We start from the raw sequence: 25,192 nt of genomic DNA on the forward strand, positions 1-25,192 counted from the left end.
GCCGAAGGAATGGCATAAATTCCGCCAAAATTACACAATTAATTCGAAATGGCCGACTTCCTGTTCGGCTTCGGGCATGACGCCAAGAGACTTTTCTTTAAGTTGCGACATGATACAGGTGTGTACCGATTTTCGTGCATGTACGTTAAACCGTATCGTGGGGCTTGAGGCACAAAGTTTTCAAGGGGGCGCTGTTGAGCCATTTTGCCACGCCCATTAATGCAAACCATTAAATATAAAATTTTTCGCCAGGCCTGGCTTGCGTGCAAAATTTGGTGACTTTTTGGGCACGTTTAGGGGGGCAAAAAGGCCTTCCTTTTGTCAGAACAATAAGAAGAAGAAGAAGAAAAAGAATAATTCCTGCAAATACAATAGGGCCTTCGCACTGCAAGTGCTCGGGCCCTAATAATAATAGCAATAATAATGATAATAATAATAATAATGATAATAATAATAATGATAGCTCTGAAAACAGAAAGTGAAAAGATGCTAGGGAAACCGACAAAACCAATTTAATTTGTCATTTTATCTCATAGATGCTCAAATACACCAAACAACTGTATGGAAAATGCAAACTTGAAAAAATAATTCCTACATGAATTTTGATTTCTATTTATTATTAACCACAGATAAGTGAGTTTTGTCTAATCATATTCATTTCAACTTAAAATGTGCATCCATTCTTGCATTTCTGGTCTGCAGCACATAATGACAAGGAATTTCTAAGTCATTACTTACATTAGTTGAATTTCTAAGTCATTACTTGCTGACTAGAGCTAGGAATGAGTTAGAGTTAGAAAAGAGATCGTTCTTCATCCAGGCCAGTGGGAACCACTGAGAAGGTGGGGGACACGGGGAACAGTCAGATTTCAACAACATGTAACAATATGCATTTGCAATAGAAAGAAGAAAAATTGTATAAAATGCACAAAAGCAATGCAACTCACAGAAAAATGTAAGGAATTTACTTGTAGATGGTCGTGTAGGGCAAAGATCACCGGGGTCGGAGGCAGCTGCGATGAACCATCGCACAGTGGAAACGTATATTATGGCCAGGAGAATTAGTAATACATATCTTTCGATACTTTTTTCCAAAGAAGAAATGTGCACCGACTGCTCCATCCAAGGCTATTATCAGTGAAAAGTTATGAAAAGTTCAAAAGCCAAAGTCTGTGATGTATCAGTGCCTTTTGCAAACATAATTCATACATCTGTGATTTTTACGCAGAAAGTACTTCAAGGTCGTTTGCTTTTAATTTATTTGCATGACTGCCTACAGAACTGACCTGCTCCAGATAACCAATAAGCATTTTGAAATGAAAAATGTTTCAATATTGACCCCGTACATCTGTGCACATTAGGTTGTGTTTGCAGCAGGAATGAGTCAAGAATGAGAAGAGAGGGAAGGGGAAGCTTTCTGGGATGTGTTGTGGGGTAAATGGATGTATTTCAACAAATGACATGTGTTTTGATGAGAGAAAAAACATGAACTATCCGGGTTTCATGTTGTCCAGGATTAAATGAAGTCAGAATTATTATAAATTAGATATCAAAAATTGTATTTGTATCTGTGTTGGTTGACAACTGATCAAATAACAGTGTTTGTCCATAAACGCAGACACTTCAGGATCTTCAGCCCCTCCTACAATTTGGACTACATTTGTGAGGTTTGTGGAGTTCAAACTTTGAAAAAAAAAGAGGAACAAACTGACACTTGATTTCATTTAAACGGTACAGTAAGCTTCAGTAGGCGTAACGTTTTCAGTTTTAGAAAGAAGTTAACAAAAGGAGCTCCTACTGCAGACTACCATCTATCAGATCCCGACACCATACAATGAAGACAATTTATATAAAACAATATAACAAGAAGACACATCAAAGTAGCCTGGTTTATCTGTTTTAACAGCTCTTGTGTAATATCTGGACATGACACAGGGATGTACAGGCTGACCATCCAACTGGCAGAGGATAAAAGAAGGTTAAAAAAATATTTTTGTGAGCAGCGTGTGCGCGGATGAAAGTTTTTTTTTTTCTTTCTGTAACCATTTACAGTAAAGCCTGTTTTTTTTAGTTAAAAAGAGATTGGTGAATCTGACAAACTGCTGTCATATGATCAATTGTGACACATGTTGTTTAACCCGGTGTTCCCGTTGGAAACCATGGCTGATGACACACAACCCCATGAAACGCGTCAGAGGTGCGCAGTAACACGATGACCTCAGAATCACTCTTTGCTGCTTTGTTAACGCTTTAGTCTCCCTCCCTGAGGTAAGACTGAACAACCGATTACTAACAGAGCCCTCATTTACTCAACTAATACAGCATATCCACTTGAAACAGCTCTATAGGAACAGCAAAGTTCTGTTTGCAAAGGTGTCTTGTGCCCTTTTACCTTACAAACCCTCACAGAGCCTCAGGTCCTCCGATGTCGGCCCTCTTAACATTCCCTTTGTTAACACGAGAACCCATGGTGGGGCTGCTTTTCAGTACGGAACAGCCTGGCAGAGAACATGAGGGCTGCAGAGAACCTGAGGGCTGCAGAGAACATGAGGGCTGCAGAGAACATGAGGGCTGCAGAGAACATGAGGGCTGCAGAGAACATGAGGGCTGCAGAGAACCTGAGGGCTGCAGAGAACATGAGGGCTGCAGAGAACATGAGGGCTGCAGAGAACCTGAGGGCTGCAGAGAACATTAGGGCTGCAGAGAACATGAGGGCTGCAGAGAACATGAGGACTGCAGAGAACATGAGCAGACTCAAGACCCAACTTTTTAATCGGGCTTTTAATGAACGCCCCATCTTTTTTTAAATCCTGTTTTAGATTTTCTGTGTAGCCACATTTTGACTGATATGTCTTGCTTATATTTCCTTTAACATATTTGTCAATTTCAATCACAAATTATTATTTTGTCATCAGTTTTTTTATATACATTTACTTTTTTTCTGATAGTTTTTCATTTTTAACTGCAGTGTTTCTTCAGTGGAAGGCTGCGTCCTAAATCCCATACATCCACCCTAATGAGTAGCAAAAACAGTATGTGATTTTTTTTTTAGTGCATCCAAAACATTAGTACGTACTCAATAGTATGCTCTTTCCATACTCATTCTGGAGAAATGTATTAGTGTGGATTGATGGACACTAGCTAAGCAGAAACTTACGTATATGTCATAAGTATAATATTAAGTATAATAATATTATTATATAATATAAATATTATAATATTCGTATATAATAATATTATATAATGTCATCTTGTTTGGGCCAGGATAAAGGGGAAAGAGCGGAGCAGTGCTGCTACTGTGCCGTGTCCGCTCTGAATAGTGCGAGTTAATGCATACTACTGATATTTACTCAAAAGTGTGCCCAACTAAAGTATACTTTTTGAGTGTATACTGTTTAGTCTGGCATTTTGGACGCACCGGAAGTCTTCTGTATTGGGAGGGCTGTGGAATCAGAATCAGAATCAGAATCAGGTTTATTGGCCAAGTCAGGTCAAACAAGACATGGAATTTGACTCGGTTATTTTCACTCACTGTACAGTAAATAGGCAAATGACAGCCCTTATTAACATATACAGGACTGTCTCAGAAAATTAGAATATTGTGATAAAGTTTTTTTTTTTTTCTGAAATGCAATTACAAAAACAAAAATGTCATACATTCTGGATTCATTACAAATCAACTGAAATATTACAAGCCTTTTATTATTTTAATATTGCTGATTATGTCTTACAGCTTAAGAAAACTCAAATATCCTATTTCAAAAAATTTGAATATTCTGGGAATCTTAATCTTAAACTGTAAGCCATAATCAGCAATATTAAAATAATAAAAGGCTTGCAATATTTCAGTTGATTTGTAATGAATCCAGAATGTATGGCATTTTTTTTTATTTATTTTTTTTTTTTTTTTAAATTGCATTACAGAAAATAACGAACTTTATCACAATATTCTAATTTTCTGAGACAGTCCTCTATAAAACATTTTAAAAGTGAAAGGTGCAGCAGTATGAGGTAGACATGGTTAATGAAAGGTGCATTGTTACAGCATATGATTGTGGTTATTATTACAGTGATTGATTTCTCTTAGACTCTATGAGTGATGAGAGTTCATCAGAGCAACAGCTTGGGGGAAGACTGGTTGCCGTAGCGATGGCAGAGGTCCGCTCTTCCCTGGGTTGTGGTGGGGTCCACACATCCATCCTACAGAGGTGGTGTTTGACACCCTACCCCACCTTGGGAGGGGGTGTGTGGCCTACCGTGCAACTTGCTGGGGAAAGCGGTGGACAGACGGGTGGGACTGACTTTGTTTTTACTGTCAAGCACTTTCAGCTGCATTTTATTGTACAAAAAGGTGCTATATAGAATTTGATTTGATTTTTGTAGATCCAAATATGAAAGCTCAGACAAACTGTTCATCTAGATCGGGGGTCGGCAACCTGCGGTTCTAGAGCCGCATGCATTTTTTTCTCTTTTTTTCTTCATTTTTTCTTCTTTTTTTCCCTTTTTCCTTCCTTTTTAATCTCGACTTTTCAACTTTTTTCTCGACATTTCAACTTTTTTCTCAACATTTCCACCTGTTTCTCGAAGTGCATAATGAAAAAAATCTTCCCCCAGTTCTAACTAATATAGATACATGCAGCATGTGTTGCCTTCATTCTAATGCTTATACATACAAGACTTTTCATTTTTTGCGGCTCCAGACATATTTGTTTTTTGTGTTTTTTTGGTCCAATATTTCAACATTTTGGGTTGCCGACCCCTGTAGATGAAGTTTAATCCTTCCCCACGGTTTTTCAGGGAGCTGCCGAACACGAAACCTGCAAAGATTTGTGTGGAGAATCTGGGCATTTTCTGTGGAAGCAAACAATCCAAAGGCAGAGCAGGGTTTAAGAATAGATCAGGGTGTATGGTTTCTCTATAGGAAACAAAGCCTTTACCGCGCATCTGTCCTAGATGACTCCCAAGATAACCTCCACTGTGCCCGAACAAGAGCGTAACTTCAGAGTAGGCTGATACAGCAAAGCCTGAATCAATCAAAGTGTGGATTTTTTTTTTAATTTTCTGCAGTTATTTGATCAGGGGGCTTGTTTTTGATCCGTGTATGTGGAACGGGGCCTCAGCGCCCCATGTGCCTACAGGAGACCAAGCAGAGGAGGATGAAGAAGAGATGAAGAAGACTGTAGAGCCAAGCGAGGAAAAAGGGGGCAGGTCAAAAATACTTCCACATACAACGCTAGATTACTGGGCAATATTACTAGAACTGCCTCAAACTCTAATCTCACAGGAACATGTGAGGACACGTGGATTTAGAAACAGCTAGCGGACTTTTCAGGAAATGATTTTCCTTTCCTGTAAGACTATTTGAGACAAGATTAGATAAGATAAATGCTCCAGTTTGGACATGAATCACAAGAGAGACATGAATCTGACTGCTGCAGGATGGAGAGGCTTTCTGACAACACCCTTCAGCACCGCTTTGTCACAAACTTTCCACGTTCAAGCGAGAAACTATTTCACAGGTCAAAAGTGAAATCCTGCCACGCTTTGAAGCCTCGGGGAGGGGAAGTTGCTTTGCTTTGCTCGCTGAGTCCAGATCATGACCAGTCCAGATCCTGTACGACATTCCTGGCCCCGATATTAAATAATCCATCAAAACACTTGATAGCGTTGTAAAGCTTTTATTGACCAATAAATAAGAAGAGATTTTGATGGAAATGATTTATCCAGCTTTTCCTTGAAGATGAGAGTCACGATATGTTTTCTTCAGCCTTTGAAGTGGACACTGGCCCGGAACAGAATATTGAAGAGAAATCCACTCGATCTGTGGAAACAGCTGCTTCGATTTTCAGGGAAGATATGTTGTTGTTAAACTTTTTTTATTTTTTTTCTATCAGAAAGTTATATAACTGTTAATACGTTTCAGTTGTTGCAACGCTGCATTTGTGGCAATCTGTGTATATTATGTATATTATCAACAAGTTTAACAACTTACTGAATTACAGGACCGGGCTCAGGACTGTGGCGTCATGGTGTCAGGAGTCAGGGTCAGAGGTCAGGAGGGCGTGGACGGGGGACTTGCGACCTGGTAGCTGTAGGAAGCTGTAGGGGTGCTGCACCGCCGTCGCCAAGCTCCATATACCGAGGCCTAGACAGTTAGAGCATCTGTTAGAGAGATATGCTATCAAATCCTTAGTTTTGAGACCTCGGAGAGAGCCTGAGATAGTTCCACCATAGAGGGAATGACGTCACAGATGCGACTTCACAGCGGGTTACTGAGAGACTGAGTGTCAGCGTAAACTTTCAGTTTGAGCAACTGGAAAACATCTAAAATGGGAAAGAGCTGTTGTGCGATCGACTGTACTCATAGATTTAGTAAGAAATCTGAGTTATCGTTTTACAGACTGCCGAAAAATAAGCTTAAGAGAGACAAATGGATCGCTGCAATTCACAGAAACAACTGGATTCCAGACACCGAAACGTGGATTTGAGGTTCCCATTTTGTATCAGGTAATGTTGGATTTTTGGGTAGCTAACGTTAAACGGTCAAATCATAAAGTTCGGTGTCTTCATCACTTTAATTTCTACAACAAATCCTGTCTTGAAGTCGGACCAAGCGTCAAGACTTTTGTAAGCCTTCAAGCTTTGCTTCGTGTAGAAATTAAGTACATGTAAATATCATGAAACTGGATTCGTGTCCAAATATTAATGTCCATGGACCACTGGTTCTTGGTAACTGTACCAAATAATGTCCATGGATCACTGGTTCTTGGTAACTGTACCAAATATTAATGTCCATGGACCACTGGTTCTTGGGGTAACTGTACGGGTCACTGTCAAGTCCAACTGCCTTTAATTTAAGATGATAATCAGCTGTTATCCCGTCTTCTCCACTAGTTGCAGCTGTTTTTGCTGATGTTTTGCCACTCAGTGTGAGTAAGGGGGCTGGTCCAGTGGGAAAGTGACGTCAATGCAGACCCTCTATTTAAGAACAAAAAGCCTTGGCGAGAATGAATATTTTCTATTCAAAGCTAAATGATGCATTGATGACTAAGTAAAAAGACATTCAGACAACAAGACCAGTTATGAAACTCACTCTCAGCGCCGGTGGTTTTCCGGTTCGCCTCAGCCGTCTTCAGAAACCGCGGCGAGCTGCACCCGGCGCACCAAGACAGACAAATATTACATCACTTTACACGGCCTGCAGCGATTTGCGGTACATCACATGTTTGCATGAGGGGGAAACATCAGGAGGGGGCGCATGATGGGGGCATCTGATAGCATCACGCTGAATCATATTCAACACAACTTATGAAAAGAAAAAGAAAATAACCAGTCACATTTAATAAATACCTGCCACATGTCCTTCTCCTCAATCTGGAGGCAGCTAGTACGTCTTCATCGGTGTGAGCACTGCTAACGTGAAAGAAGAAAATAAATAATAATGACCTTGTTGCAGCTATCCTTCTCCAGTTTTTGATATTTTTATGTTTTGCCTTTGTTTTATTTTGTTTGTTTGTTTTTTATTGTTGTATTGTCTTTTTTTCCTGTTTTCCTTATTAGGGACCGAGCACCAGCAAGGCTTGTGCGAAGCCCTATTGAAATCGGTACGATTATTATTCTTCTTATTTTATGCGAAAACTATTGCGTTTTTGAGGCGCAAAACTTACTGGAAAAGTTGTGAAACTTGGGACGCACGTCCCAGGTGGCGAAAAATTACGTATTCTTATAGGGTCAAATAGGGGCGTGGCCTAATGGCTCAACAGCGCCCCCTAGAAAACTTTGTGCCTCAAGCCCCACAATACGGTTTGACGTACGTGCACGAAAATCGGTACACACCTGTATCATGTCGCAACTTAAAGAAAAGTCTCTTGGTGCCATGGCCGAAACCGAACAGGAAGTCGGCCATTTTGAATTAATTGTGTCATTTTGGCGCAATTTTATGGCATTTTCACGTGTCGTGCTTTAACGAACTCCTCCTAGCAGGATCGTCCGTTTGACATAAAACTCGCTCAGGAGACACAAAAGACGTTAACCATGAAAAGTTATCAAAATCGTGAGTTTTGAAGTTTGCCATAACTTTTAAATGGTTTGACATAAAGAGTCATGGTGGTTTCATCAGACTTGGTTTTGAGTCCTTGACCTCAATTGGTGAAAATTGCACGTGCGAGGGCCCGTTCATCGCTGCTTGCAGCTTCAATTATTAATTGTTTTCATCGAATGCTTAGGTCCGAGGGGGGTGGGTTTGGAAGGGGGTGAAAATATGTGTATAATGTTTGTTTGACATCATTGTGGATCATTTATAGTTAGAAAAATGATGAAACATAAATAAAAACATTTGATCAAAAAAAAAAAAAAAAAAGAAATTATGATGTTACAAAAAATTGGATGCAAGGAGTTTCTAAAAAGGTCCTCCTTCTACTTTATGAGAGTTGGCAGTGAAACCTATAGCGTAAATTTGCCCACCTCCTGCAATCCATCGACCTCCAGTGACAGCGTGATCACATGGCTTTAAAATGTGACGTAAGGATGTAATCCCTGTAATGTGTGTGAATGCAGCCGGACGTACGGGGTGGTGGTGCGCTCTCTCTCCGGAGCAGACCTCCTCCTGTGGGAACGGCTGCCGGGGGGGCTCTGGTCGGTGTGTGGTCTCTCTGACAGCACTCCTCGCAGCTCTGCCACGAGGGACGTCAGCTCGCCGGCGGATCTCTCCCTCTGCTTCTTCCACTTCAGCAGCCAAAGAAAAAGACGGACGAAAGGCAGCGTGACTAAAAGAGGTCCAGAGACATGGAACCATTCCTTCTAACTGGGTCACATCTTTCATCGGGTTTAAATCAACATTGTTCCAGCAGGGTAACTCTGTAAGTCAAAACAAACCGAGCAGTACTTCACAGCTGTGTTGAAACGACAGTCTGGTTCTGCCCGTGTGTTTCTGATTTACAGGGAAAATAGATGTGCGGGGCCGGTGTCAGAGCAGCCAGATAAAAATGATTCACATGTGCGCTGGACGGGCTGGAAGCAAGGGGGATAGGCGAGATGTGGGGAGTTTCTGAGCGTACCTTGATGTGGGTGTTGGAGCCGCGCCGGGAAGAGGGTGGAGCAGCGTCTTTCGCAGACGGGATCCACGAGTCCACATCAGGTGGAGCCGCAGGCAGAGCCGCGCACACAGGCTGACCTTTGAGCTCCTACACAAAATGTACAATTGGTTAATGTCAAAATGCACTTGAAGAATGATCGTCATTAAATATGATAAATATCAAAAAGCACGCTGATGTGAACTTTTAAAGACTTGTGTTAAAACTGAGTTAAAAATCACAAAAGGACTTGTCTTTATGCTTTATCATTCTTTTTTTTTTGTTAAATTTTAAAGGAAAGCCAGAAGTCTATCAGAGCAAATACCGTTTATCTTTAAATTGATGTCAGGGTGTTTTCGTTTTGGGTTTAAACTGAGTTCAAAATTCAGCTTCTCTTGGTTTTCTCAGGTATTCTTAATTTTATAAATAGGAGCCAAAATACAATTTTAATATATTGGACAAAAGTGGACTGAATTGGATCACACTTCTGTTAAAACTGAGTTAAAAATCACAAAAGGACTTGTCTTTATTCTTTATCATTCAGGTTTTTTTTGTTAAATTCTAAAGGAAAGCCAGAAGTCTATCACAGCAAATACCATTTATCTTTAAATTGATGTCAGGGTGTTTTGGTTTTGGGTTTAAACTGAGTTCAAAATTCAGCTTCTCTTGGTTTTCTCAGGTATTCTTAATTTTATAAATAGGAGCCAAAATACAATTTTAATATATTGGACAAAAGTGGACTGAATTGGATCACACTTCTGTCAAAACTGAGTTAAAAATCAAAAAAGGACTTGTCTTTATTCTTTATCATTCAGGTTTTTTTTGTTAAATTCTAAAAGGAAAGCCAGAAGTCTATCAAAGTTGACTGAATTGGATCACACTTCATCGATTTGAGTTATATGTTGATTGTACTGGACTGTAATGAAGTTGATTTGGATTAAACATGTATACTTTCTCTGTAAAGTAGCCTGGGATAACTTGCTTTGTATTGGTGCTAGTGTACATAACTGGAAATCGATTTCTTTTAAATAGTGCAGATTTTTTTTGCCCAATTTTTTTTTGGCGGGGGTACAGTCCTGATTTGGATGCTGATTTGGATTTGTTTCTATCCAGACATCGATCCCCGAATGTGAAAGCTCAGGTGGACTCAGGTCTGATCAAGCTGGTCAAGGCTCTAACAGAGGGACAACAACACAGGTCTCGACCCCTCATTAATAATTGGGATATTTCTGCCTTAAGTTATGTTTCCTGAATTCTTAATTCGTCATTTAATTACCAAGACAGCCAGATCGTGTGTTTGCTTGTTGTTTAGAATAATGAGAGGGGGGTGTCTCTGGAGGTTGACGTGCAGAAAATTTAAGTGTCTAAATACTTAATTTGCATCCATGTATTTTAAGATAAACTTTAAAGAATGGGCAAGCCATCTTTTTTTTGACAACAAAAAGGCGTTGTCCTACTTTTATGTGGAATACCTTCAAGTCCAGAGCATGTTGGAGTTTGAGACGAAAATACTCCTGCTCCCTCGTCTGAATGAAGTCCTGACAGCCTGCAAACCTTTCTGACATCTTTGGGAGCACAAAAGAAAAACCAAACACAGGAAAATATAAGAGATCAAAAATGGGATTTGGGGATTTACATACATATGTTTATTTTAACTCAACATTTAAACACAAATCTCAGATGTTTTCATCTTAAAAGATTGACTCTGACAGTCGCTAGTGATTGTGTGCACTTACCTTATGAAGGATGGCCTCCAGCTCACTGATTCGCTCCCTCAGCTGCTGGTCCTTGGAACGGAGGACTTTCAACTCACTAGTAAGTTGTCTCTTCTCCTCCCTGATGAGTGCAAACTCCTGGAGCTGCCGTTGGGTCTCCAGGTTCTGCTGGCGCTTCTCCTGCACAGCCAGAAGAAAACAAAGTGGAACAAAAGGGATGGAAAAACTGGCATAGCCTAATAAAACTAAATAAAATCCCCAGACCTCCCCCTCCCTCCCAGCCTCTCCCAGGAAGACACCAACTTTTTCTTTTCCACTCGTACCTACTCAGCTCTACTCTGTTTTCAGGGTTTTCCACTAGGTGATAGTTTTTTGCACCTACTTGGCCGAGGTTCCAACTGAGCTGAGTTGGGCTATAGAGGGAAACGCATGACGTCACAGATGCAACTTCACAGCAGGTTACACCCACTGAGTGTCAGAAAGACTGAGTGTCAGAAAGACTGAATGGCAGCGTAAACTTTCAGTTTTATTGAGATCAGATTTTCAGATTTAGCAAGAGTTATCGTTTTACAGACTGCCGAAAAATAAGCTTAAGAAAGACAAATGGATGGAATTCACAGAAACAACTGGATTCCAGGCACCGAAACGTGGATTTGTGGTTCCCATTTTGTATCAGGTAATGTTGGATTTTTGGGTAGCTAACGTTAAACGGTCAAATCATAAAGTTCAGTGTCCTCATCACTTTAATTTCGCCAACAAATCCTGCCTTGAAGTCGGACCAAGCATCAAGACTTTTGCAAGCCTTCAAGCTTTGCTTCATGTATTTCCCCGGCGTAGAAATTAAGTACATATAAATATCAGGAAACTGGATTCGTGGCCAAATATTAATGTCCATGGACCACTGGTTCTTGGTAACTGTACCAAATATTAATGTCCATGGACCACTGGTTCTTGGTAACTGTACCAAATATTAATGTCCATGGACCACTGGTTCTTGGTAACTGTACCAAATATTAATGTCCATGGACCACTGGTTCTTGGTAACTGTACCAAATATTAATGTCCATGGACCACTGGTTCTTGGTAACTGTACCAAATATTAATGTCCATGGACCACTGGTTCTTGGGGTAACTGTACAGGTCACTGTCAAATCCAACTGACTTTAATTTAAGCCGATAATCATCTGTTATTCCGTCTTTTCCACTAGTTGCAGCTGTTTTTGCCACTCAGTGTGAGTAAGGGGGCTGGTCCAGTGGGAAAGTGACGTCAATGCATACCTACAAATCTACAAAGGTGGTACTGAACTGTAACGGAAAACGACGAGAGCGAGTCGGGTCAAGTCGTGTTGAAAACTGTAGAATGGAAAAGGGGCACAAGAAATCTTCAAGCCAAACAATAGACAAACTCTCCCCTGAGGCCGTCTACCAATGGGACTCGCTGAAACAGCTCTCCGCTCCGTTGTGGTCTCACCTGTTGTAGCTTCTCCGTTCTCTCTTCCAGATGTTTAATTCTGCTCTGCAGAGAGTCCACCTGTTCTCTTCGGGCAGTGATCTCCTTCTGCATTTCCACGGCCATTTGGAAGCCTGATGTGATGACAAATTGATTGATAAGCACAGTAGATTATCAACCTTATCTCTTTGACTGAAGACAAGCAGGGCTAGTGTAAATAATTCATTAAAAAAACCTTCTGTTCCTAGAGCTGATTGAGACAGATGTAATGAAATATTGAACCTAAATTAGATTAACGGTGCGTCCGAAATGCCATACTAAACAGTATATACTAAAAAGTATACTTAAGTTGGGCACACTTTTGAGTAAATATCAGTAGTGTGCATTAATTTGGACGTACTATTTAGAGCGCACACATCACTTCCTGTCGTTGGGAGGAAGTGACTAAACACCGCTGCATTGCATTGTGGGAAGTTTCTGCTTAGCTAGTGTCCATCAATCCACACTAATAAATTAGAGTATGGATAGTGCATACTATTGAGTGGGAAAGGGCGATACTTTACCGTTCACGATAAACCGTCAAAAAAATTCCCCACGGTAAGAATTTGTCATCACGCGGTACATTCGATAAATTCCCGTTGATGTCGTTTTTGTGTAAAGCTGATTTATGGTTCTGTGTTAAATCCACGCACAACGTATGTGAAGGAAGGAAGGAAGGAAGGAAGGAAGGAAGGAAGGAAGGAAGGAAGGAAGGAAGGAAGGAAGGAAGGAAGGAAGGAAGGAAGGAAGGAAGGAAGGAAGGAAGGAAGGAAGGAAGGAAGGAAGGAAGGAAGGAAGGAAGGAAGGAAGATATGAGCCTGAAAGAAAGAAAGGAGCCTGAAAGAAAGAAAGAAATGAACCAGAAAGAAAGAAAGAAAGAAAGAAAGAAAGAAATGAACCAGAAAGAAAGAAAGAAAGAAAGAAATGAGCCAGAAAGAAAGAAAGAAAGAAAGAAAGAAAGAAAGAAAGAAAGAAAGAAAGAAAGAAATGAGCCAGAAAGAAAGAAAGAAAGATATGAGCCAGAAAGAAAGAAAGAAAGATATGAGCCAGAAAGAAAGAAAGAAATGAACCAGAAAGAAAGAAAGAAAGAAAGAAAGAAATGAGCCAGAAAGAAAGAAAGAAATGAGCCTGAAAGAAAGAAAGAAATGAACCAGAAAGAAAGAAAGAAAGAAAGAAAGAAATGAGCCAGAAAGAAAGAAAGAAAGAAATGAGCCAGAAAGAAAGAAAGAAAGAAAGAAAGAAATGAGCCAGAAAGAAAGAAAGAAATGAGCCTGAAAGAAAGAAAGAAATGAACCAGAAAGAAAGAAAGAAAGAAAGAAAGAAATGAGCCAGAAAGAAAGAAAGAAAGAAAGAAAGAAAGAAAGAAAGAAAGAAAGAAAGAAAGAAATGAGCCAGAAAGAAAGAAAGAAAGAAATGAGCCTGAAAGAAAGAAAGAAATGAACCAGAAAGAAAGAAAGAAAGAAAGAAAGAAATGAGCCAGAAAGAAAGAAAGAAAGAAATGAGCCAGAAAGAAAGAAAGAAAGAAAGAAAGGAGCCAGAAAGAAAGAAAGAAAGATATGAGCCAGAAAGAAAGAAAGAAATGAACCAGAAAGAAAGAAAGAAATGAACCAGAAAGAAAGAAAGAAAGAAAGAAATGAGCCAGAAAGAAAGAAAGAAATGAGCCTGAAAGAAAGAAAGAAATGAACCAGAAAGAAAGAAAGAAAGAAAGAAAGAAATGAGCCAGAAAGAAAGAAAGAAAGAAAGAAAGAAAGAAAGAAAGAAAGAAAGAAAGAAAGAAAGAAATGAGCCAGAAAGAAAGAAAGAAAGATATGAGCCAGAAAGAAAGAAAGAAATGAACCAGAAAGAAAGAAAGAAAGAAAGAAAGAAATGAGCCAGAAAGAAAGAAAGAAATGAGCCTGAAAGAAAGAAAGAAATGAACCAGAAAGAAAGAAAGAAAGAAAGAAAGAAATGAGCCAGAAAGAAAGAAAGAAAGAAAGAAAGAAATGAGCCAGAAAGAAAGAAAGAAAGATATGAGCCAGAAAGAAAGAAAGAAATGAACCAGAAAGAAAGAAAGAAAGAAAGAAAGAAATGAGCCAGAAAGAAAGAAAGAAAGAAAGAAAGAAATGAGCCTGAAAGAAAGAAAGAAATGAACCAGAAAGAAAGAAAGAAAGAAAGAAAGAAATGAGCCAGAAAGAAAGAAAGAAAGAAATGAGCCTGAAAGAAAGAAAGAAAGAAATGAGCCAGAAAGAAAGAAAGAAATGAGCCAGAAAGAAAGAAAGAAAGAAATGAGCCAGAAAGAAAGAAAGAAAGAAAGAAATGAGCCAGAAAGAAAGAAAGAAATGAGCCAGAAAGAAAGAAAGAAATGAGCCTGAAAGAAAGAAAGAAAGAAATGAGCCTGAAAGAAAGAAAGAAAGAAATGAGCCTGAAAGAAAGAAAGAAAGAAATGAGCCTGAAAGAAAGAAAGAAAGAAAGAAAGAAAGAAAGAAAGAAAGAAAGAAAGAAAGAAAGAAAGAAAGAAAGAAAGAAAGAAAGAAAGAAAGAAAGAAAGAAAGAAAGAAAGAAAGAAAGAAAGAAAGAAAGGATAAATTCCCGTTGATGACGTGTTTGTGTAACAAACATGGCGGATCTGAGAGTGAGATAGATTTATAGTTAAAAAGGTGGAGTTGAATTGGTATTTTTTTTATCGTCATTTTTATCGTTATCGGGATAAATGCCAGAAATTATCGTGATACATTTTTTAGTCCATACCGCCCACCCCTACTATTGAGTACGTTCTAATGTTTCAGACGCACTAAAAAATCTTGCATACTCATTTTGCTACTCATTAGGGTGGAAGTGTGCAAATTCGGACGCAGCCTAAGACTTTCTCTTAATTTCTTTTTTTTTTGTATGTGAGGCCTTTGAGTTGAGTCTCAGTTCAACTTAAAACGTGGCTCCCACCGTGTCCATCCACTCCTCTGAGGGTCCTGGTGGCGCGCCTGATCTTTTCCAGCTCCTCCTGGGCGCTCCTTAGCTGCTCCTGCAGCTTCAGCACCACACCCTCATGCTCATCGTTCCTGCAGCTGTGGAGCTGTTGCAGCTCCTTGTGCTCCTCTGAAATCGTGCCCACAAAAACACTCGCGTTACGTCCAAAGAAAGTACATTGACACATAAGCAAACACAAGGAACAAAAGAAGGGCTTAGTTGACCGTAAAAACACGCTTTGCTTTCTCAGCACTGCGGGACAAGTGGAGGATTCAAGTTGAGAGAAAACAAATTATAAGATCTATACTTTTACTAGGAAAAAGAATGTAAAATATAGCTCCTGATAAAAAGGTAGATTGGACTGCGACCTCAAACCGCTTAGAAAGAACAGTGGTGCATGTATACATCCACTTCTCCAGTAAATTATGCCTTAAATGAGACTTAAAGACAAACATACATGGATGCCTCAGTTTATTATATAGTGAAATTTTGTCAGTGAAATGCATCTTAAATCTTCACACATTTCTTGACAGGAAAAATTTCCTATGAATACATGATGTGACAATATATAAAGGATATGAGTAGTGAGAGTTGGTTCAATAATTTCTGAAGCTGGAAAAGATTAAATATTCACTGAAGGGTAGTTGCAACAAATTTTATAATAAGTGGCTTCCCTTTCTTACATTCTTCCACTCTCTCCAGTCCCTGCCTCCTGATTGACGGATCCCCCCCCTCCCTCTCTTCTCTCATTCCTCTCTTTCTTCCTCCTTTTTATTTATCTTTTTATTTACTTTTCTTTTGTTTTTGGGTTTTTTTTTTTTTTTTGCTTTGGGGTTTTTTTTGTTTTCTTTTTTTCTCCCCCTTTTTATTCATCTATTTTTTAATTCATACTGTTTAGCTTTAATACTTAAATATTACTTATATATAAGAATATAATAATTTTCATGTATTTGTCATTATTTTGTGTGGATGTTTTGTTCTGTTCTTAATCCAAAAAAAAAAAAAAAAAGGAGGTAGACTGTATATCTTTTTTTGTTTATTCCTGTTCAACTGTGCCTTACCCCCTAATAAAAATATCAAAAAAAAGAGAAAAAAAGAGTTGGTTCAATAAGTAAGGGCTACTGGTATCAGTGAGTATTTACGTCTATGCTCCAGCTGATACCATGTTCTGCGTTATTTAAGGCTGGAAAATCCTGCCAAGAAGACTGTGACATCCTCCTCATCTGCTGTGATTTCCAGACTACAACCAGAAGGATCATAACCACAACTGTAGAATTCATGGTCCTAGATGACCGGCCGCTGTTGGGCATTGAAAGTGCTGACTTTCACCGTGTAATTAAACATCTGGAGTCGTGGTAGAAATACAACTCTAATATTTATCAGATGTAAATTAAGAAAAAAATGTTTGGTATGGTTAAAAAAAAGAGGAAAATAACAGAATAATACTTCGTATTGGTGAATACCTAAAGCCTAGGAATCAGAAAGTATAAAACTGGTATTGGAATATCTCGATCTTAGGATGATAAAGACTGAACTCACTGGTAAGTGTGAGCAGCTGCATTCGCTGCAGCTCCAGCTGCCTTGTAACTTTCTGCTTCTTCAGAGTTTCTTCTTGGATTTGCCGACTCTGCTCAGTTCCAGAGGTCTGCAAATGTCCTTTCTCACGTTCAACGGCGGCCAAGTCTGACTTGTGCTGGACCAAGTCGGCCTAATCAGAAAATGAGCGAAAATGAGTCAGACGGACGGTGAAGTTAGCAAATCAATAAGAAGATAAAAATGTTCCAGTGTTTTTTTTTTTCTCTTCTTCTTCCAACCTTGAGCTGCTGAATCTCCAGCTTGTTTTGGTTTAGCTGGATGATGAGCAGGCTGTTTTCTTGTTGAAGGCTGTCAAGTGTCACGCTGCTCTCCATCTGCAGCCTCAGAGTCTCTATCATCTTCTCTCTGTCATTCAGCTTCAGCCTCAGAGTTTCTCGTTCAGTCTGCAAACTCTGGCACTGACTATGAGCCTCCTCTAACCTGGTGAGATGCTGATGAAAGAAATATATATATATATATATATATATATATATATATATATATATATATATATTTATATAAAAAAAACCTGGGTATCAACACTTTCAAGGGAGCATTACCTTCTGAATTTGGTCTTGACTGATTTGAAGTTCCTCATCCTTTTCTTGCAGCAGCTCCAGGGATTTGCTCCCCTCCCGTGCCTTGTGCTCCAGTCGAGCCTGCAGGCAGACTTTCTCCACTTCAGCTTTGCAAAGCTGCTCTCTGACTATGTCCAGCTGCCTTCTCAGGACCTCTGCATTCCCCTGGAGCTCAAACTGCTGTTGTTCACAGCACCTCTAAATAACAAAAAAAGGAGGCACAGGGATCGGACGGTATTCAAACAGACAAAGAGATAATAGTCCTGCAGCTGTGGGAAGAAATACAGTCTTAGTGATGAAAGAAGCACTGATTTTACATTAGATCTTATGTAATTCAGGTTTATTGTGGGATCCTCTGTGCTTAGGTCAACATTTCTGGAGGCAACACCTGGTTCACATACTCGTATGGGTGTGTAAAGACTAGGGCTGGGCGATATATCGGGATTTTAATATATATTGATATATTTTTAAACGCGATATGGCACGAGACAATATCGTTTATATCGATTTTTAAAAAAAATATATATGATTTTGATATAGCTTATTTTGTGACAAATTGACTTGAATGTTTTATTTGAGATTTTGAAAAAATGTTTTGTTATTTGCACAACTGTCAACCTCAGTGGAAAAGTCTGCCTGTTACTGTCTACAATGTATTAATTGCACAGTGTATTTTAATTTAATTGTTATGCAGGAAAGGGATATTTGTTTTATTTTATTCAAGAAGCATTTTTATTCTATATATGCAGGCAGTTTATTTTTATTTCATTTGTTTTATACATTTTGATATTGTGCAGACCTCTGTTAATAAAGGAACCTGTGTGACATTTGGCACGAGGCTTTGTATTAAAACTGACTGTTTTTTTAAGGGTTTGCCTCAGAAAAAAATGAAGCTAACAGAGATGCTATGCTATAATGCTTTGGAGGAAACCCCACTTATGTTACAGAAAAAATATCGATATATATCGAGTATCGCCATTCAGCTAGAAAATATCGAGATATGACTTTTGATCCATATCGCCCAGCCCTAGTTCACAGCACCTCTAAATAACAAAAAAAGGAGGCACAGGGATCGGACGGTATTGAAACAGACAAAGAGATAATAGTCCTACAGCTGTGGGAAGAAATACAGTCTTAGTGATGAAAGAAGCACTGATTTTACATTAGATCTTATGTAATTCAGGTTTATTATGGGATCCTCTGTGCTTAGGTCAACATTTCTGGAGGCAACACCTGGTTCACATACTCGTATGGGTGTGTAAAGACTACATAAAGAGCTTATAAAAACTGAGCAAATAATTAATGAGAACATTGTATTGATTCCAGGATGTTAATAGACAAAGAAGCGAGTAAATTACTCCGAACTAATCACTAAAGTGCACATTAAGGTTGGAAACTAGTTATGCATAACTCTTATCAGACTTGTATAGCACACACAAACAAAGTGCAAGTACACTTGGGGAAAAAAAAAAAAAAAAAACCCCAACAAAAAACAAATCTTACTGTCGGCAATTATATTAGCATTTCATGGTTGTTTACATTTGGTGGTACAGCCCTGTTCTGGGATCTTCCTGCCTTCTCACAGACAAACCTGCACTGCCTGGGGCAGGAAGAGCACCGAGAGAGACCCGCAAAGTACACAAACAGAAGTGGGAAAATTGCCACTGATTAAGTCAGGCACATATTGAATAAGAATAGCTGGGCGCTTTTAAACCAAACATTAGGATGGATTTACTCACCCACTCTATGACCATTTATAAGTAACTTTTGTTGCATAATCCCACCACACAGCCACATCTACCTGCTCCAGGGATTTCAACCCAAGCCAGGGCCTTCTGCTCTTGGGGGCCTACAGGTGGGTTTTCTTCTCCCCAGCTTAGTAGTAGTAGTAGTAAATATTTATTTCGGTCAATCACAAACAAAAATGAAAAATCAACAAACAAGATAACACAGGTTTTTCCCTGGTCAACATTGTGATTTGACCGAAAAGGTCTGGGCTTGAAGCATAAAGCTTATCTTGCCCACCCAGCTTGACCCCTAACTAACTCCTAATTATTAATTATTATTACTATTATCATCATCATCATCATCATCATCATTATTGTTATTATTATTATTATTTTGTGTCGACTTATGATACTTCATTTGTTCTTTTTGTATATTCTATTCTGTTCTGTTAAAGGTATTGTGACATCATTTTTAACATGCTTTTAACACTATTAAAAGTCTTGGCCAACATCCCTCAAATGTGTCTAAAAGAGTGTAACAAGAAAAACTTCACTCTAGTACTCTATTCCTGGCTTTTTATTACAGTGTTTTTTTGCGCCGTGAAAAATGCTTCCTTTCCCCCCTTTCCTGTCAATCATTGCTCCGCTCCTCCTCCAAACCTCCTCCTCCTCCAGCCATACGCTCACAGCGGCGTCGGAGAGTTAAGCCGGGAGCGACAGGCGAAGCATGCACGGAAAAGCAGCACGGCGAACCACAGCAAACAATCATAAAAATAAAGGCATGCAAGCAGCACTGTCCCCTTATCTTAAGTCCAGTCAGTGGCCGCGGGTCTTCTTAGCAGTTTTCCTCCGGTGATTAGAACAAAAGACGCTCTAAACAGCACCGTGTTAAGCATCATTTATGGTTCCGCGTTAAATCGACGCAGAGCCTACGCCGTAGGGTTCAGCGTACGGTGCGCGTCGCCGCGTAACCCTACGCCGTAGGTTCTGCGTCGGTGTAACGCGGAACCATAAATCAGCCTTTATGGTGCGCTGGAGAGGAGAGGAGACAGGGAGCTGGGTGGAGGGGGCGGTGATTTAGCGGATCGTTACGTAACGATCCGCCACCAAACCACATGCGCCGTTTTTGCACAGTTATGCGGAAAATCCCAGAAAGCACACAATACACTGAATGTTAAAAGTTTGTTGTTTTTTGGGTGTAATTGATGTCAAGACACCCAACAAAACACAAAAAATCAAGAAAAATGTGTTTTTCATGTCACAATCCCTTTAAAAGGTGGGCAAGATAAGCTTTATGCTTCAAGCCCAGACCTTTTCGGTCAAATAATCACCATGTTGACCAAGGAAAAACCTGTGTTATGTTGTTTGTTGATTTTTGTTTGTGATTGACCGAAATAAATATTAACTAACTAACTAACTAACTAACTAACTCACTCCAGCTATCTTCTCAGACATCTGCATCTCTAACTCACGCCTTCTTCTTTTGGTATTTCAGGAAAAGTTGACATAAATGGCTGCTATTTTTCAAATTAAATCACAGAAATGCTGCCCAATGATACAGATATTCCTGCTGAGAATAAATGTATATATATATATAGTTATTACTGACACAAACCGATTTCCCCTGGGGCTTAACAGCCAATCACCGCCTGAGAACCAACGCCTGACTCTGTCAAAGCTCTCTGACTGCTCTCTCATGTCGTAAAGCGGTTTCAGTGGGACATCACATACGTTACATCATGTGAAGTCAATGTGAAATTTAAGCAGCTTTGATCACAGTTCTTTTATCTGCTGGAGCAACGACCAATGAGCAGGCTTTGGGTGTCACAGCATGTGACAGAAACAAGACGCTGGTTAATCATTTGTGGAATACAGCCGTACCTCCAGTTGTCCCAGCTGTGACTGAAGCTCCTTTGCATGTTGTTGTGATTGTGCTCTCTCTTTCTGGGTGTTGCACACCTTCAGCAGCCGAGCTTCACGGAGCTGCTGCTCCAAACCACAAACCTTCAACACAGCAAGTCAAAATCATGAATGACCTTCACAATGAGTGCAGAAGATGCATGTTTGGTTAATAGTAAAGATCAGCAGTCTAATATTCGTAATGCTAACATTCCCACCAATAGGATTGTTGTATATTCTTGTATACCTTATCTCTGTAGCTGGAGAGGGTTGACTCAAGTTCACTGATCTGACACCGGTGCACTGATGCCCGTCTCTCTGCCAGTTTTCTAGACACACACACGATGGTTTTAGTATTTTAGTAGATACCTGAAGTATTGTTTGATATATTCACAGTAATGTAATACACTGCAATGTCTTGGATGATAAATAAACAGAAATATATACAATATTTGTGATGAACACTTACTTAAGCAGCTCCAACTTGTCACACAATCTGATGCTGTGGTCTTTTGATGAGCTCAGTTCGTTAGTCAACAGCGCCATCTCCTGGCCGAGACTTGTAATCAGCTCTTCCATACTGAGGGCAACACGGTACTCCTGTTTAAAAGCACTCCTTATAGCAGTCACATAATACTCAGAGGTTTCAAAAGTATTCACATTCATTACTCAGGTAGAAGTATAGATACTAGAGTTTAAAAATACTCCTGTAGAAGTTGAAGTATCAACTCAATCTTTTTACTCAAGTAAAAGTATAAAAGTAATGGTTTCAAAACTACTTAAAGTATAAAAGTAAAAGTAATGTAAGGGGGAAAAAAGCCATTAAGGACAAAAGCCATTGAAAATGAATGTATCTTAGTATAATGCAAATATATTAAAGAAGCATATATGTGTACTATTGAGCATTAACATGTGTTTCAGAGAGCAGGAGATATGATGACTAGTTGCCTATAAGTATTGTAATGGTGCAAAAAGTCAAACTTCAGAGGCATGTTATCATTTATCCTAACCTTTATTGGAATGTACATCCAAGTTTAGTTGCAGGAATCTGAGGGAACGGATGTAAGAACAAAACTGGACAAGAACATCTGAAACAACCACAACCAAATTCACTCTATCCGGATGGAGCAATTTAACTGGATAGTTTTTATTTAAAGGCCGAAATGAAATAGAGTAACGAGGCTGTTTTTAAAATGTAAGGAGTAAAAAGTACAGATAATTGTGTGAAAATGTAAGGAGTAAAAGTAAAAAGTCGTCTGAAAAATATTTACTCCAGTCAAGTATAGATAACCAACATTTCTACTTAAGTAAGGTAACAAAGTATTTGTACTTCGTTACTTGACACCTCTGATAACTCTTAGACGTTCTAGGTGTATATTTGTTACAAATAGTAAATTTCAAGGCAAATTTAAAAGTTATTAAAAAAACAAAAAACAAATATACAATATTTGGCCTAGTGTTTGGTAGCAAATGCGAGAGATGCTGTTTCCACGGTGAAATGGATGTTAAAGAACACTCTCTTAGGCATTGTCATTAGCTTCTTGATTCAGACTACTTCTGATAGGAATTATTGTCTCATTGGTGAGTCTGAAACTAATTTAATCCTAATGACAGACTCAGGAAAGCATCAACATTCTGTGTGGGGCCTTGCTGTTGTGGTCTGTTACAAAAAAAGAAAATACTCCGAGGTCAACAGATGAAGTACTGGTTTTGAAGAAATAAAGTGATGCATGACTTACGTGAGAATGTACATATTTTGGTGCAAAAAAATTAATTAAATGGTTCAAATGTTACATAATTACAGCAAATTAGTGGTTTGACATCCCAAAATGAAAAACTATACCTTTCTTGCTTATTGATTCCATTATATTCTTCACTCCTCGGTTTTCTTTTTGACTGATACGAAACAAATGAGGGGGAAAAAGGGACAAAAGTTATCATTTTATAATATAAGGAAAGGTGTTGCTGAAACGGCAACGAACATTATCCTTAAATGACTTCTGGAACTCACTGAAAACCCTTTCTCCTGAAGCTTTTCAGTGTCACGGCGGAGAACTTCATTCACATAAGCCAGAGACCGCAGCGTTTGCTTATTTGGATCTTTATTGCAGATGGAGCTGTGCCCACATTGTTTCTCTGGCAGCGCATGGCACACCTCCCTCATAGTCCGTTCCAGTGTTTCTACTTTCCCGTGAAGATCCAATGCCTCATCCTCGGTCTCCTGCAGTTTCTGGTCCGAAGACATTTTGATGTTCTGAACCTCTTGTAACAAGCACAGCATCTTTTCCATCTGATCAACGTGTTTCCTCGAATCCTTCAACCTAACAGTGAAACGGTCTGTGGGTTGAAGTGATGTGATACATTTCATTTATTCTTTATTTCATTCAAAAAATAAAACAACAAACGATTGAATACAAACACAAACGTTCCTAAATTGTGAATGAAAGGGAGCAGACAGAAGAACAATCTTATTTAATCTGTCCCTTCTTCCTAAGAAATAAATTTACAAATAATTAATTAATTAAAAAACAACAACTAAGTAAATAAAAAACTTTACAACACATTCTTTACAAAATAAAATCTTTTAAAGACGGAGGAAATCTTCGGCTAAATCATCTGTCAAAGGAGCAAATTAAATTTAAAACATACACTGTGTACTGTATGTTGTTAGTCTTATGAACTTGGTTGCGCATAAAACGCTCTTTTGTTATGTTATTTTTTATAACAATGACAATAAATTATTGAATCTCAACATTCTGGTTGTGCCTTTGTTATGCATTAGAGGATTTTATCTGAAATCTTTACAATTTGATTTTCAAAACATATTACTACGCATCTTTATCTAGTCCTGTTACTCAGATTCAACCGTTTTGAGCTTCATTTTTTAAGATATACTTTCAGTCGAGGCGATCTTGGTTTTCAAATAGGCCTTTTTACATAATTATTTTTGTGTCTGATTGGACATAGAGGATGTTTTGTTACAATGCTTCAATTTCTTGACATTAAACTCACAGTTGTGCCAGCTTTCTCCAGGTGATCCGTTGCTGCAAGCGCCCCTGAGCCTCTGGAAGGCGACCCTGGTTGCACATTCCACCTCTTCTTGTAGTCGCTTTGTCTCCTTGGTGCGTCTCTCAAGCTCCTCACTGTCAACAAATAAAAGTTTACACACTTACAGCTTATCTTCATTATTTTTTGGTGTTTGGGTTTGTACATAGACATTTATTTTGCCGTTTATCTTTCCAACATCAGAATCAGAATCGCTTTTATTGCCAGGTGTCTCAGCACGCATGACGTATTTGCCTTTGGTTCACTTGGCTCTCTTTAAGTGAAAAAAAATAAAGAATGGGAATAGAAACATAAGTAAGAACAATAATACGAAAAAAAAAAGGATAATAATAAAAATAAAATAAAAAATAAAAACAGTAGGTAAAATAAATATATAGATATATGTATATAAGTAAGTGTTTGAGAGTTATTGTTTTAGCTGTTTTACACAGACACATATTGACAAAAGAAGCTGCTCTTGTGTCTGGTTGTTTTGGCGCCGCCCAGAGGGGAGAGGTTCAAAAAGATTGTGACCAGGGTGTGAGCATGAAGCTAAATTTCTCCCAGGAGTAATTGGGCCTGTGCCCGACTTTCACAAGGCAGGGACAGGTTCCAGCAGATTTCTGTAACCCTAATGGGAAACGCGAGTATGGATGGATGGATGGATGGATGGATCTTCATAACAGATTCATTTAAAAACAACTATTTTATTCAAATAATGTATTTAGATACAACTGTATGGCACTTGTACCACAAAGTACCAGGTTTAAGACATACAGTATATGTACCACAATGGGAGAGATAGCAAACGTTGTCTCTACAACAGAGTGTTAAAGTGTAAACCAGTTCTTCCTGAACTCTGTGGCAATCTCCATTGTACAAAAATCCACATGTAGTCAGTCCTCACATTTTCACATGTCTATGGGCTTTTACCAACCAAACCAAACTAAAGGAGACCTATTATGGCGTCTAATACCTATTTTAAACAGGCTGTGAATGTCTTAAAAACAACCTTTTGATTGTTTTTGCTAAATAAATTAGAAATTCAGCCTCTAAACCATGTCATTATCTTCCCAGTCTCTAACCTCATTATCTATGCAGGATTCTTAGTGGGCGGGGCTATAATGAGGCACTGTGCTGATTGGCTGCC

At 38.9% G+C, this 25,192-nt stretch overlaps 1 protein-coding gene across 4 annotated transcripts in view; it reads right to left on the reverse strand.

Moving 5' to 3' along the window:
• Positions 1-5,654: 5,654 nt before the first annotated feature.
• LOC133451156 (coiled-coil domain-containing protein 158-like) overlaps positions 5,655-25,192 on the reverse strand; it is a 35,062-nt gene continuing 15,524 nt past the window's right edge. The window contains exons 3-21 of one of the 4 annotated variants that reach the window (XM_061730113.1): positions 24,010-24,140; positions 23,009-23,334; positions 22,841-22,893; positions 21,467-21,577; positions 21,245-21,326; positions 20,980-21,102; positions 17,354-17,569; positions 17,033-17,245; positions 16,758-16,926; positions 15,195-15,347; positions 12,258-12,370; positions 10,808-10,966; positions 10,544-10,636; positions 9,057-9,182; positions 8,567-8,724; positions 7,351-7,410; positions 7,094-7,149; positions 5,993-6,145; positions 5,655-5,836 (exon numbers count right to left, since the gene is read on the reverse strand). In XM_061730113.1, coding sequence (XP_061586097.1) covers positions 6,033-6,145; positions 7,094-7,149; positions 7,351-7,410; positions 8,567-8,724; positions 9,057-9,182; positions 10,544-10,636; positions 10,808-10,966; positions 12,258-12,370; positions 15,195-15,347; positions 16,758-16,926; positions 17,033-17,245; positions 17,354-17,569; positions 20,980-21,102; positions 21,245-21,326; positions 21,467-21,577; positions 22,841-22,893; positions 23,009-23,334; positions 24,010-24,140 — 2,455 coding nt within the window. In that variant the 3' untranslated portion in view covers positions 5,655-5,836; positions 5,993-6,032. Of the gene's footprint in view, positions 5,837-5,992; positions 6,146-7,093; positions 7,150-7,350; positions 7,414-8,566; positions 8,725-9,056; positions 9,183-10,543; positions 10,637-10,807; positions 10,967-12,257; positions 12,371-15,194; positions 15,348-16,757; positions 16,927-17,032; positions 17,246-17,353; positions 17,570-20,979; positions 21,103-21,244; positions 21,327-21,466; positions 21,578-22,840; positions 22,894-23,008; positions 23,335-24,009; positions 24,141-25,192 lie in introns of all 4 variants that reach the window. The other 3 variants (XM_061730110.1, XM_061730111.1, XM_061730109.1) reach the window with 3 other exon arrangements.

This window comes from Cololabis saira, chromosome 9 (genome assembly GCF_033807715.1).
Source record: "Cololabis saira isolate AMF1-May2022 chromosome 9, fColSai1.1, whole genome shotgun sequence".
Classification (NCBI taxonomy): domain Eukaryota; kingdom Metazoa; phylum Chordata; class Actinopteri; order Beloniformes; family Belonidae; genus Cololabis; species Cololabis saira.